The sequence below is a fragment of the Amborella trichopoda genome, chromosome 8 (genome assembly GCF_054954075.1).
Source record: "Amborella trichopoda isolate Santa Cruz 75 chromosome 8, AtrichopodaSantaCruz75HAP2 v2.0, whole genome shotgun sequence".
Taxonomy (NCBI): Eukaryota; Viridiplantae; Streptophyta; class Magnoliopsida; order Amborellales; family Amborellaceae; genus Amborella; species Amborella trichopoda.
The window spans coordinates 5,322,855-5,337,778 of NC_142343.1; the positions used below are offsets into that span (position 1 = coordinate 5,322,855).

General features: G+C 37.5%; 1 protein-coding gene across 2 annotated transcripts; it reads right to left on the reverse strand.

Moving 5' to 3' along the window:
* Positions 1-888: 888 nt before the first annotated feature.
* BPM3 (BTB/POZ/MATH-domains containing protein) lies at positions 889-11,151 on the reverse strand. 2 transcript variants are annotated; one of them, XM_020668478.2, is made up of 4 exons: positions 9,976-11,151; positions 5,258-5,606; positions 1,672-1,939; positions 889-1,249 (listed from the first exon to the last, which is right to left on the reverse strand). In XM_020668478.2, exons 1-4 carry the CDS (start codon positions 10,386-10,388, stop codon positions 1,170-1,172), a joined length of 1,110 nt encoding a protein of 369 aa, XP_020524137.1. In that variant the 5' UTR covers positions 10,389-11,151; the 3' UTR covers positions 889-1,169. The 2 variants fall into 2 exon arrangements, with proteins under 2 accessions (XP_020524137.1, XP_006846362.2); XM_006846299.4 differs by having other exon boundaries at positions 889-1,260.
* Positions 11,152-14,924: the final 3,773 nt, after the last annotated feature.

Consider the following 14,924-nt stretch of genomic DNA (forward strand, 5'->3'; position numbering starts at 1 on the left):
AACCATCGAATACTATGGGTGGGTCTACTACTTTTGCATGGGCCCCTAATTTACTCTTCAAAGTTTGAACCAGCCAGGGATTGTATATTATGACTATTTATAATTATTACACGGAGGTCACAATTATTTCTTGTCATTAGATGTCGAAATGGATAGCTTTGGATGCATCATGAAATTCAAATATATATTTTTTGAACTTTTGAGTCTAGTTAATGACATTCTTACGACTACCTAATTTGAAATCCAAAAAGCAAAAGTATAACCTCCTTGTTCTAAAAATAAATATTCTCGTTGTAAACTTTTTCTTATATAATAACAATCAAATTTGTTGTAAATCTCATCAACAGGGCGATCCTTCTAAGTCCAGATCCGTGTTGCTATTTTTGCAAAAATTTGGCCAAGTCAAACCTTAGACTTGCTGCTTCTCTGACCAACTCAGGTCTGGCACCCTGGGGTGTCTGAGCACAAGTCCACAGTTTACTTTCACCAAATTTGGCCCCATTTGCATGAGTCTGATATTATGTGGTGTAAATCATTCTAACACAATTACACCCGAGTTGATGCGAAGAATACTGGGAAAAAGAAGGTTCTTCATATTTGACTATTTGATGCAATCCCTCAGATAATCTGAGATTGATGGATACGACCCTGCAGATTTCTCATTGAGAACATGCGTTCTCAAGATGTAAGTCATGATCTGATATCAACGATCTAAGTTATCAAAAGTACATGAGGAGGCTAGAAAAGTCGTCAAATATTTTTTGATGTAGTGTAGTGTGGATTTGTAAGATTAGATTTAGAGAGAAGCCAGAAAATTCTCTCTCTCTCTCTCTCTCTCTCTCTCTCTCTCTCTCTCTCTCTCTGCACCACTTCAAAGGTTTCACGCTATTTGTTCAGGAAGAGAGAGACCCCACATTCCTTCCAAGACTCAAAATTGACAAAAGTACCATTCTCTCCAGTGAAGCTCAATCAATCCCAACCAAAAAAACACATCAAGAAATACAGCTCTTCCCCTATACACGGATGTGCCTATTTCCATCACAACCAAAAGCATGTACACCAACCAACCCTTCCATCTCTACAACCTGGGCCTTGCCCTCCTCGCATCGCCTGAGTCACTAAGGGTTAGCCATTGGGTGCCTCTCTTCCTGCTCATTGGGCTCGAGTCCTCATCTGCGACAGCTACCATCTTCAACAGCTCCGACAAAATAGTCGGACACTCTTCTTCTAGGTAACTGAACCCATCCGACTGCATAACAGCTACCAAAACAAAGAAATTAGGCGAAAACACTAATAGCACTATCTACTATATGGAAGTTCTACACTTCCAAACTTATGTATGGCTTCAAACTGAAGCCTTGATTTTTCACCAAACTTGTAAAAAAATTATGGAAGCTGTATACAAGAGCTAATTCGATGACTAGGCCTCTAATGGGTACAATGGGAATCAAAAACCTCTAAGAGTTGCAGCCCCTACACCCTAACCACTAGCTAACCAATGGCTATCACTATGGCCTTGGAAAGGTTTTCAGGATTCTTATATTTTTCACACATTCCTCCTAATGTAATGGCACTTTTGCAAATTTTTCAGAAGCATAAAGTAAATATGCCCACAGTAGTAGAGTTGCATATTGTCCCTACCAATTTAAGAGAGAGAGAGAGAGAGAGTACCTCCTAAATGTGATGGAGCAGCAGCAAACCTAAGACAAACATCCTTCAGTTGCTTGCAGTGGTATCTCTCTGCAAGAGCCAAGGTGGTGGCCACAGAATCAGTGGAGACTTCCTCACATAACCTGGCCTCACACACCAGCTTCAGCCGGTCAAGGCCATAGCGATCAGCTGCAGCTAACAGATGCTGAGCCATGGGCGTCCAAGAATATGTTGAAGACGACTCAGGCAAGTCTGGTAGTGTGTCGGAGTATATAAAATGTAGCATTGCCTGCGAACAAGATGGCAAATGATTGGTAGATGCCCACGTACTAACAAAAGTATGTGCAAGAAAGAGAGGAGAACGGGGTGGGCGGGGAGGAGGGAGCAAGAGAGAGAAACATGAAAAATTTCAAAAAAAGAAGGAAAAGAAGATGAATACATACTACACCGCGAAAAATGCATATCAAGAATGATGGAATAATCAAATAGTGCTCTTTTAACCTCAAACAACTATGCCTATATCATTCATATTTTGGCTAACATGAGCAACAATTTATACTGTAAATTGCCAACTGATGGTTCAGACTCTAACTAGCCGATCTGAAACCGGTCAACCTGCAATTTGGGCAAGGCAACTTCTCAAGTAGGAACTCTCTCAAGAATTTTAATAATATGAAAGTGTTAAAAAATATGAAATCAAAGTGGCAACAAGTATTTTAACTATAAAAAAAAAGGAAAATAAACTGGCAGAATGGTCCATAAGAGCAGAACTAAGATGCTGATACTCTGAAACTTTCACCAATGGGAACCAAGGGGTAAGGTGGGTCATATCTTTTGGTGACTTTTTTATCTTAATACATGTTCTAAAAATAAAAGCCAACAATTACACTACTTGATGCCCCCAATGTCCTTGTAAATAATATTTTGGATTCAAATCTCTCTGATGTAGTGTGCTCTACCCAACTAGTAATCCAAACACACATCAACAACTTGAGATTAAATTATCAAATAGGTTCCCACGTGATTTCATAAAGAATTTGTCAGAATGTTAGATTTTTCATACTAGGACCACAGTTATAGTTATCACACTTTTCTGTCTCCCAAGATTAGATCATCACAAAGACTTAGAACTTGACTCCTTCCCTTTCCTATTTCACTTCAACTCTTTGAGTTTGTGACCAACGGAACACCAATCGGATGATACTTCAGATTATCCCATTGTATTTAAGTAGGAGGCTTTCAGAAGACAAGAAGACATTATATTCTGCAAGTATGCTCACAAACCACCTGACTAGTCCCACTCATATGGAATGTCAGGATTTTGTGTAACCATCTGTTGCAACCCTAAGTCCTAAGTTTGAATCCCACCATTGAACTACCCAAAATCAGCCCTTCATTCCCTCAGACAAATGCCCCTTCACCTTTCCTCTAAAACCTCACTTCCCCTAGGGTAGATAATTCTCCAATATGATGTTCCTCCAAATGCCAGTTCCTTCGCATCCAAAGACACTAAGAACCTAGCAAGAATTACCTTGTTAACACTTTTACTTTATATGCATACCCTCCAGACTAGACAAATTCATTCCAAATAACAAAATGAGCTTCCACCAGCCATTCCCACTCCCCAATTTCAGGGAGAGCAAATTCAATTTCCCAAACCTGCTGCTAAGGGCAACAATCATTCAAAAGAGGGAAATACTAAAATGCACGAATAGATGTTTCCTCAAGATGAGTAACCTCCCATTGAAGGACAAGTATCTTGGCTTTCTATCTATTCCTCAGGATTTTCCACTAGTAAGGGGAGATGCCAAGTACGAGATCTGATGATAGAGACTGAAAAACCACCAACTACACTAGAGAGAATATATTGGGCTTTCTTCACTCTAAACCTTTCAAAAGGTTTGTAAAGGAAGATCAGGGAGGCAGCCAATCATAGTTTTCATCAAGTTAAATCTCTTTTTAATCGACTCCCAATTTTTTTCCTTCGTATTGTGACAAAAAAATTTACTTTTTTTAGATTTTAAATTTTTAAATTAATTTCTAAATTTGAACTAAGATTCATGAAGGCTCTAAAACAATATGGATTATCCTTAAATTTCCAACTCAGTCCTCGTATTTTTATATTGATACTAATAATAGATAGACGTCAGTGTCACACATTAAGGATGTTAATTCACAGGGTGCGGCACTCCATTGTGCTCAGTGTGGGGTGGGGGACCCTTCCCAAATAGTATGTGAAGCACCCTTAATTAGCAGCATTTTGCAGGTCTATGCTATTGTGAAAGGGTGTTGAAAGAGATCGGCACATTGTGGAGAAATGACCGCCAACACATTGTCACCCATTCACTTAAAATTTGAGAATTTACCACTTCCCAAATGAAGCCCAAATTTTTTATAATAACTTTTAAAAATATTAAAAGTGTGTGTGTGTGTGTGTGTGCACATGCGTCAACCTTACATCACAGAAGTAAGGCGCACCTCAAAAACCCGTAGGAAAACGTTGTTCGGACGTTGGAAAACCCTCCAATTGATCATCTCAACCTCGATGTACATGGCTATACATAAAAGAGATTTATAAGCCTAAAAATAATGTGTCTTGTAACACATTATCCGGAGTGTCCATTTTCAAGATTCTCAAGTGTTTATAGATATGCTCGATCTGGATCATTTTTGGAGCTTTAAATTCATAAGAGCGGATATATATTTTCATGCCATCATGGGGTGGAGGTGCGCCTTACTTTTATTGCTTAAAGTTCACGCCTTGTATGTGTGTGTGTATATATATTTGTGTGTGTGTATGTATATATGTATGGCTGTATGTGTGTGTTTGGGTGTGTCTATATATATATATATATACATATAGAGAGAGAGAGAGAGAGAGGGAGGAAAATATTTAGGTTAGCCACTAGGCTAATACTATAAAAAAAGGCCCCTCCTCACTTTTTGATGTTAAGAATATTCATTTAACCCAAATTTTTCAACGTATATCCTCTTGACCCTAGCGAATACCCCAATGAAAAAAAAAAAAAAAGGTTCTTTGAAGAAAGAGAAAAAGTGGTTTCACCGTTGGATCTTGTTTTTTAAACCATCCCCAAAGTTTGAGGGTCTAATAAACAATGTTTGGACCCAGTTATTCAGGGTGGTACTCTGAGGTATGCCCAAAACATGGGCTGATCTATATTACCCATGTGTGTGTGTGTGTGAATACATGTGTGCATGAGTTTGTGTGTGTGCGAAAGGAAGACTTTCAGGCTAGTTTCCTTTCAAGTTCATCATTGTTTCCATCAATAGTAGTACTAATTTAATCTCTAGGCACGTACTCAATAAATGAAAGGGCACTGCAACCCGGTGTTGGTCCAGCCTAAGCAGGGTCCCTCAGCTGGAAACAGTCCTAACCTTAGGCTTATGTACAAAGTGGCCGCTCTCAAGACTCGAACCCGCACTCTTGCGCTGGCTACCCGAGCCTTTTACCGTCACACCAAGTGACGGCCCCTTTATACTCAATAAGCAAAGAAAATGAGGTAATTTTTAATGTAAAGATTGAGAAAGGAATGGCATCAGATTCAATAAAAGCATCAAAAGAAGAAAAGAGAAACAAGAGCAGTACCTTGAAAACAGCAGGTTCTATGCCCTCAATCTCTATCTTATCAATGTTGGGATCTCCAACCAAACCAAAGAACTGGGCTTTGAAAACTGGTGAGCGGGTAGCGAGTACCAGTTTATGAGCTTTAAATGTCTCCCCACAAACTTCAAAGACTACATCAGAAGCACTGCCCGTATCCAGCAACTCCTTGAAGCACTGACCCATGTCGCTTGGTGGAACATAGATACTATACTGCATTATTCCTTCAAAACGATTTCTCACGACTCCAACAGTGCAGCGCATGGCCAAGCAGTCATCCTTGAGGTAATCCGAGGCTTCAAGGGCTGACCTTCTAAAGAAACGCTTGTAACCCCTGAGAGAAACATGGAGAGAACAATATCAACATATAAGAAATCATCAATTTCCATATATTGTGAAACTTTAGGGTTTATGAATAGTTCAACCTTCAGTTGGAGAAGAAATCGAGATAGTCAACATTTCCATATAAAATTACTTATAACCGACCAAAATACTGTCAATTTATTCTTTATGAGAACAATATTTTTTTTTAAATGAAGAAAAAGAAAATTTTATATTTTCATCTAAATTTCATATTCGAGAGTCAAAAAAGTAAAGAGTGTTCCAAAAAATGCTGGGCGGCACCTAGGCGGTCGGGGGTTCTAGGCTACCTTGTGCCTAGGCAGCCTAGGTTCAAAACAATATTATCAAATTCGCTTTGCTTCGGCCAAAGAGGCCGAAGCCTTTAGAATTTAAGCATAAATCGAAACGAAGAGAAGCGTGGTGTTGTTGTTTCGGTCAAGTTCGGACTGCTTCGGGCTGCTTCGGGTCTGCTTCGGCCGAAGCTTCAAGCTGCTCCGGTCAGAAAAGAAATACCTATATAAAATAATTTTTTTCCCATTATTTTTATATATTTTATATATAAATATCTAATTTATTTATGTTAAATTTTTTTTAAAAAAAAGGTCTGAAATCTTCCCCCGAATTGGCCAAGGCACTGAATTGCTCCATTTTTTGCACTAAATCGAAGACGACTCCAAAGCGAATCTGACAAAATTGGTTCAAAAAGGGGCAAATGGTGTCCAGTAACCCTATTAGGTACATATTTTGTACAAAAAAAATGCATATTCATGTATTTTTTATAATCCAAAAAAAAAAATAAAAAATACCCCACCTAAAGGGTATTTTTTCACTTAGTCAGGCAGCACAATCCCTGGGCACCCGCCCAAGTACCCTAAGCACCCGCCTATGCGGGTACTAGGCGAGCGCTTAGGGTCCCTAGGCAGGCACCCAGATACAGCTCGCATAGTTGGTCCGCCCCCAGGCCTAAACGGTGCGCCCAAGGCCCCCATCCCGCCTAGGCGGCCGCCTATCATCATTTAATAAATTATACATCAAAAAGGCATGACTTCCTAATCGTAGTTGAATTCAATACAATTTCAGTGTGAGCTTTCATGATTTCAACTAACATTGAGGGTTTTACAATCCCAACTCATGGATGTTAAAGGATTACACCTTCAGTCTGGGTATTTTAACATATTGAAACTTGCAAGTAGACCACACTAGATGTGGATGCTATTGCCTACACAAAGGTAAATCAAATGATATTGTTACTAGGTGCTATGTAGTTGAACCTTAATTCCAAAGCAATGACTGGGTGTTAAGGTGGTTTAGAAGCTTGCTACTTCAAGACTGTTTTCAATGAAGTCATTTTACCATATCGTAAAGGGTTTGGTTCCACATTTCCTACCAAATAAAGTCTGACTAGTGGTACTTGGTTCCTTTGGATCTGGAGTCTGAAACTGGATCGGTAAGGTCAGGGGAGAGGTCAAACAAGTAGGTTTTCCAGTGTGCATGGTAAGAAAGTCAATTTTTCATAGAGAGAGAGAGAGAGAGGATGTAGTGTGACATAGGGGTCACATCTCAACTATTTCTTGCCGTTGGATTGGATTCATGTGGCCCTACATCACACTCTCTGAATGATTTGAGTTAACTATAGACATGGTAGTACGGCGACCTAAGTTAAGGAATGATCTATGGGATCGTGAGATCAAGGAGTTCAGTTGTTTCATAGGTAAGTTCAATTAAGAGCTTTATCCTAAGTGATGGGATTGAAATGAGGATCCTGCTTTGAGACATAGTAGGTGCTCTTTCTATATTACGTCTTCCTATACATGGTACATAGATATTTCTATTTGGGTGTCATACCAGCATTAGACATGTATTGACACACACGCAAATTCGAATCCTTATGGTTTCTTCTACTTGTCTATTAACAATTTATTGCATCAATTTAGAGTCTTAATCTTTGTTTTTTTTTTAGTAAAAGCATGTGAACTTTGAAATGCGTATAGAATTATACAGTGATTTAAAAAGCTGACCTCCCAGTGCCTGGGCAGCCGCCTAGGAGGGCGCCCGAGGCCTGCGCCCTGCCCAGGAGAGGAAATGCCACTCATTGAGGCCATTTTTTAGTCTTTTTTTAATACTAAAGGGCTAAAATTGTGGGTTTTAGGTTCATTTGAAACCTAAAACCCATTAAAGCCTATTTTAGAGAGAAAAAAACCCCAAAAAACTAGTTTTTGGTGATTTCCATAGGATTGAAGGGTTTCTCAAAGTTACGAGAAATTGATCTAAGCATCACCCATTGATATTAGCTTTAATTTTTTATATTTTATAAATTTATTCAGGGGTTTTTTAGAAGATTTTGAATCCTTAGAAATTGGGCTGCTCAGGTTCTGGACGCCAGCCTAGGCGTTGGGTGGCCTCCCCCCCCCCCCCCCCCCCCCCCTCAGCTGCTTAGGCGTCGGGCGGACTGGCCCCCCTGGCCTCCTAGGGGCCACCTAGCGCCTTTTGAAACACTGGAATTATAAAATAATCTACAAGTTCAGCCCATTAAAGTATAACTCATTATTTCTGGCTACATATCATGAAATAAAATATTAGTAAAACATTGTTCGATTTAGTTGTCTCTACACAATATAGACGTGCCACTAAATCCTCTTCTTGATGGCATGACAAATGCAACGCCCTGTACCTATATTAGATACTAACACGCATAGTAGTATCCATGCAACATAGCCTCCCTCGATCCCCTGCTAGGTAAGTTCCCCTTGTTCCCTTCATCACATTGTTTGGCTCCTATTTGGCTTTCTCCTTCTAAATGCATCCTCCAAAGGATGATGAAACAGTGGATCATATGCTTACTCACATTAATTTGTCTCGTTGATATGAGTTTTCTTCTTGAATCTATCTAGTATTTCCTGAGTGTGTAATGTCTCTAGTCTGGGAATGGTTTTCAGGCCCTTTCCTTACTATAGGAAAAATCCTTTGGAAGCTTTACTCGTCAAAAATATTTTTGGATGTTTTAACATTGTAAATATAAGAGGAGCTTTAAAGGCATTCATGCAAATGAAGCAATTTCAAGAGAGAATATTATGTCATATATGATTTCACCAGCACTGGTTAGGTTAATTTTCAAGGCAATCATACATAGCGAGCTTTGGAATATTCCAAACCATTGTTGAGGTGCAGTAAGCTGCTAATAAGGTTTGTGAAGCTGAACTTTGTAAGTAGCCCCATGATAGTTTCTCTACCCTTGTTCTTTACTTTTCACTTTCTCTTAAATCTTAGGTCCTTTTCTTAATCAGTAACCTTTGTTCTTTTTATTTTTATCTGTTTTGTGGGGTTGGTAGGAGGGGAGAGGAAGGGGAAGGATGTATGTTTTTCCTTTTATTTTTTTGATAAATAACATTTCATTATTTCATTGAAACAAGGTTGAACATGTGGAGGGGTTGATGGGTTCAACTTTGAAACACCCAATGACTTGCTCAATGTGGTTAGATGGACATGTACTGAACCCTCTCCAATTTAGAGGTTTGCTGAAATCGACAAGGACAATCATCATCATCGTCAAAGCCTTTTCCCAACTAATTGGGGTCGGCGACAGGAATCCTGGTCTGTCATTCTGCTCAATTAAAGGTCTCTGTGAGGCTATAAGTCCCCATATCTTTTCTCACTACTTCCAACCATGTCCTTTTCGGCCTACCCCTTACCCTTTTTTAGCCTTCCACTTGAAGTAACTCACCAGGTGTTGTACTGGGTTTGTACCACACATGGCCAGCCCACCTAAGTCTGCTCTCTTTCATCTTATTGCTTATTGGTGTCACAACTAAATTTTTCCGAATGTATTCATTTCGAATTCTATCCCTTCTTGTCTTGCCACTCATCCATCTCAACATCATCATCTACGCTACACTCATTCTATGGGTATATTGTTGAAATCCACCCACAAGGACAACAATAAAGTACATTAATGACAATCTATAGTAGCATTATCCCACTTGCTTAAAAGGCTAAACTTGAGCCCTACCTCCCAACCCAAGTTCACGAAGAAGTGAGTCGATTTAAATTGTCCTTGAAATGCCTATTCCCTTCCCTTATCACAAGCCACTCGTCATGACTTTCTTCTCTTGGGAAATTCATCATGAATCCTTTTCACTCCTTTTCTTAAAACTTCTATTTTCTTTTCTTTTTACAAAAAGCTGCAGAAACTTCTATTCAAGGAATTCTAAAACTGCTTGATAAAAACTCACATGTTATGAATATCCTCTAAAAAGAATGAGTCAACATACCATAGACAAACAATTAAAAAAAAAAAATGGAAAAATCCAATAAATCTTGCAAATGCTATATAATTAAACAAGAAAATTCAAGAAATTACGTACCACATGCTCCCTCTGTACTTCAAGGTATACGGCCCACTAGCAAGAGATCGATCAAAATGACTATGAACTTTATGCTTCCCTTTCCCACTCTGATCCAGCAATGTAAGCTCAAAAAGCGCACGCACATCTGTACCTTCACTAGCAAGTGCAATAAAAACCGACACATAGAGGGAGCTATCTTCAGGGTTTTTACCATCTGGATAGAAATATATGGCCCATTCGTAACCACCGACATTGAAAGTATCACTCGCTAGGTATTTACCCACACCCATTCCCTTTGCAAGAGAATAACCCTTTATCTTATAGTCATGGGAACCATTCACTGTATCATGAATAGACCTAGAATGTGTATCTGGCTGATTCTTTAAATTCATTCGTGCCTTCTTGTTGCCATCGAATGATAATTTAGCCATGTATCATGCTCTAAAACGCTCAAAGACAGAGGTATCAATCTGCTCTCGAAACAAGGAAGCACTCCAAGAATGATATATCAGTTTCGCTCACTAATCTCTTCCTTTTAGTTTCGACAAAAAGGGTATCAGTTACTCACACTAAAACTGGGTCGTTTCACAAATCTCGATTCGAACTTGAAATTGATGCTCTAAATTAAGTGCAGAGTTCAATATCTGGCTAACCTGAGTTACATCAATTCAAGAATGCAAACCGCCAAAACAATTGAAGGAGCAGAAATGAAACCCGTTTCTTTCACCAATCTTTGTATTCATATATGAATGCACAAGCACAAAGAGATCACAAATTCCGATACTGAGAAATGAACCGATATTCAAACCCTAATCAGAGCCCTGGGTCCGTCAATTCAAAAACTCAAACATTAATATCTCTGAAACCCCAGTTCTCAACCTAAATCTCGCATTGGCTAATATTAATTTGATCAAACTCAATCTAACAACTCTCATAGACCAGAAAAACTGAAACCCCAACCCCTCGTTGTAGATTTTTCAAGAACCAGCTAGATCAGGGTTGGCTCCAAAGATTCATGGAATCTATTTCGTAACCCTAAATGCGATAAGATTAGGGTTTCAGGCTTGTGCGTACCTAATCGAATGGAGCCGGAAAGCTGCAGAGGTGCCCGGGAAAAATGGATTTCCCGGCGAGATTCGTTTCGAGTGGTCTTCGCGAGAGAAGGATTTTGTTTCGCTTAGATGATTTGTTCGTTTGAGAAAAAAAAAAAAAATTTACATGAAATAAGAGTTCGCGACGTTTCTCTTAAATAATGATGACTGGTTGCTCTCCAAAGTCCAAACTTTGAGAGAGAGATTAGGAGAGAGATTAAAGGTAATTGAAATAGAGAGATTAACGGTAATTGAAAGAGGAAATTAAAGATAATTGAAAGAGAGAAATTAAAGGCAATTGAGAAAGAAATTGGAGGCAATTGGGTCATTCATTACCTTGCTGCCTAGGGCACGTTTGGTATGTATGTAAAAATTTACTCATGGAACACTACATATAAATATTTCAAAGAGTTTTGCAAACCTGCTTTTTGCCTTTTGGTAAACACTTCTGAAAGATTGTGTAAATCCTTTCATATATTTGATACTTTGATTTGTAAATTATATTATGAAAACCTTGAATAGTACTTGTTTAAAATAATTTATTTGTGTATGCTATTTATTTTGTCAAATCTATATTCTTTTTTTGAATGGTAACGTACGGCTTATCATTAATTCATATGTAAAATACAGGATGTTTAAGCAAAGACACAATATTACAGAAATGAAGCAACCAATAAGAGAGAACATGTACCGGCAATGACATCGGCATCTTCATTCGCATCTCTATAACAATGCTAGAATGTTGTCATAGAGGTTGACAAAATATCCCTCTCACTCCCTCTCTCATATTCACTCTCTCAAACGGAAAAAGAAATTGAAATTATATCATTTTTAACATTGCTCTCACTCTCTACCCCCACCCCTCCTCTCTCTCTTTCTCAAATCCCTCTAAATCGAAATAGCGCAATTTAATATGAAAGTTTATTATATTATGTTTCAAAAAGATTTAAATTACCTCATTATTTCAAATGCTCCCTTGTTGGGTAGATCGATAGGGATCTGTCTTTGACTCAAGTATCCCAAATTCCTTTTCTCTATTCCTGAATTAAATAAAATAAAAGCCAAATAAAGCATGATCATCGCAACATATATCACTACATGCTTACCAAAATATGCAGCATAATATTCATCCATAACTAGTACTATAATAATATGGGTGCCGTTTGTGTAGAGTCTAGGCTCTAAACAATCAAATTCAAGCATACCTTCAAATGTGTCGAGAATTGCGGTTTCAATATTGAAAATCTTTGTGATAGCCTTCAAATATATTTCCATTTTTATTTATAAAGTTTAAAACTTAAAAAATAATGTAGATCGACATATCTATGAAAACTTGAAAATCTTGAAAATTGACGGTCCAAAAACGTATTACAAAATATACTATTTCCAAAACTTGAAATCCATTTTTTTCTCATGTGCATGCATATTGATGTCGAGATGATCAATTTTTAGGATATTTGCGCATCAAAACAACATCTTCTAGTGAAAGTTTTGAGGTAGGCTCAAATTTGATTGGTTAGAGCCTCGGCTCTACATAAACTTTTCCCTAATAATATTTACTGTAGCCCTTGACAAAGTTTCAAATATCCAATTCCAACTACTTTTTTGAAAGATAAAAGAGGAGCTAGTTTCTCCCAAATGTATCAGGGAAATATGTTTAAGAGGTTTCATATCATGATAATAAAAAGGGTTTTCACATATATACTGGGTACATGAGGAGTTTCAGGCACTTACATCTTGTACAATTTACATTAACCCCCTATACGAGGTCGAACACCATTTGATTTGGGCCTTGAAGCTTATATATTCACAGTTCTAAAAGGAAAAATATACATATTAATAGGGAACATCTCCGGAACCGGCATCGTCTCCAGGCCTAAGGCTTGGCCTCAAGTACATTTCCATTTTACTTTCATTTCATTTTTGTTTCTATTTCCAAATCTCTTTGAAATCTCCCCTTTTTCTGACCTCGAATTCCAAACTTCTACCCGGACTATACCAAGAGCTGGTTCTACCAGCCATTCGAGCGAAAGAGGGTCCAATGGCTCGACTTTTGCCCGAATCGCAATTTGACGAGACCCATCTATCTACCAATCCCTTTCAACGAGTTTACGCCCGAAAACAAGGCAATGACTGCTTAATCCCTGCCCAAATTTTCGAGTATAACTCATTTTTTCCTTCAATTCTCCTAATACCTTTCTTGAAGAAAATTTGTGAGTTTAGAATTCTATATTATCTCTCACACCATTTCATTATGAATATATCTTTAATAAATTTAAAAAAGCTAATGAAACTCCAACAAATTCCTATATTCTCTCTCTCAAAAGTGTCATAAAAGTAGAATTCCCATGTCGAGTCTTCCCTAAAAGTTCAAATATCTTATTTGGGATTGGCATATGAAACAAATAAAATCCATAACTTCAAAGGTAGAGCTTGTATAAGGTGCTATCCTTACGGTATAGAAGTAAAACGTTCTTTTAAATTTTGTCTGGAGATTTATTTTCACTGTTGCAAACTTTATGATGGCTCCAGTGTTTAAAAAAACGTCGAGTCGAACCGGACTCACCCGGTTCAACTCGGGAATCACCATGGACGGATCGAATCGGCGAAAAAAACGGGAATCGTCCGGTTCTAGAGAGAACCGGACGATTCTGCATAGTGACTCGCCGATTCACTGTACGGAATAGCCGAGTCCGCACAGTGAATCGGCGAGTCCCGTACGCATTCATGATAGATTTTTTTGTAATACTTGATCGATTTTTTTGTAATCCATGATCGAATTTTTTGTTTTTTTTTTTTTTTTGTAACCCATGATAGAATTTTTTGTAATCCATGATAAAATTTTTTGTAATCCATGATCGAAATGTTTTTTTTTTTTTCTTGTAATCCATGATCGAATTTTTTGTTTTTTTTTTTTTTTTTGTAACCCAAGATAGAATTTTTTGTAATCCATGATCGAATGTTTTGTAATCCATGATCGAAATGTTTGTTTTTTTTTTGTAATCCATGATCGAAATGTTTGTTTTTTTTTTTGTAATCCATGATCGAATTTTTTGTTTTTTGTTTTTTTTGTAACCCATGATAGAGTTTTTTGTAATCCATGATTGAATTTTTTGTAATCCATGATCGAATTGTTTTTTTCTTTTTTTGTAATCCACGATTGAATTTTTTGTTTTTTTTTGTTTGTTTTTTTTTGTAATCCATGATCGAATTTTATGTAATCCATGATCGAATTTTATGTAATCCATGATCGAATTTTTTGTAATCCATGATTGAATTTTTTGAAATTTTGTGATTTTTTTTTTTAATCCATGATCGAATTTTTTTTTGTAATCCATGATAGAATTTTTTTGAAAATTTGTGATTTTTTTTTTTAATCCATGATCAATTTTTTTGAAAATTTGTTTTTTTTTTTTTTTAATCCATATTATTCAAAGAGAAAATGAGAGAGATGATGATTCTGAGGCCACCCTATACCAGCCATATTATTCACATATCGAGTCCCAACAGCAACAGTGTAGGGATGAGCACGACAGTGTCGGTGAGCATGAAGGATGGACAATCTTCGGGGATTTTAGATTGGGAACACAACAAAACACTAACACTCAGGGATTTGGGAATAGTCAGACGTCTGCTAATATCGATGATTCGTTTTTAGATCGAATCAATGAATTGCTAAACGAATTCAATCAATGGCACCAGCGTGACCAAGAAGAACAATAACGTCGTCTATCATTTTTTTTTTAGATCATATGTTACTAATTTTATGCTTTATTGTAGTCCATGTATGTTGATATACTTATTCCATGATAATTCTATGTTTATCCTTTTGTGTGATGTAAATTAAATGTTGAATGGCGGTTCATGCAGGGAAAG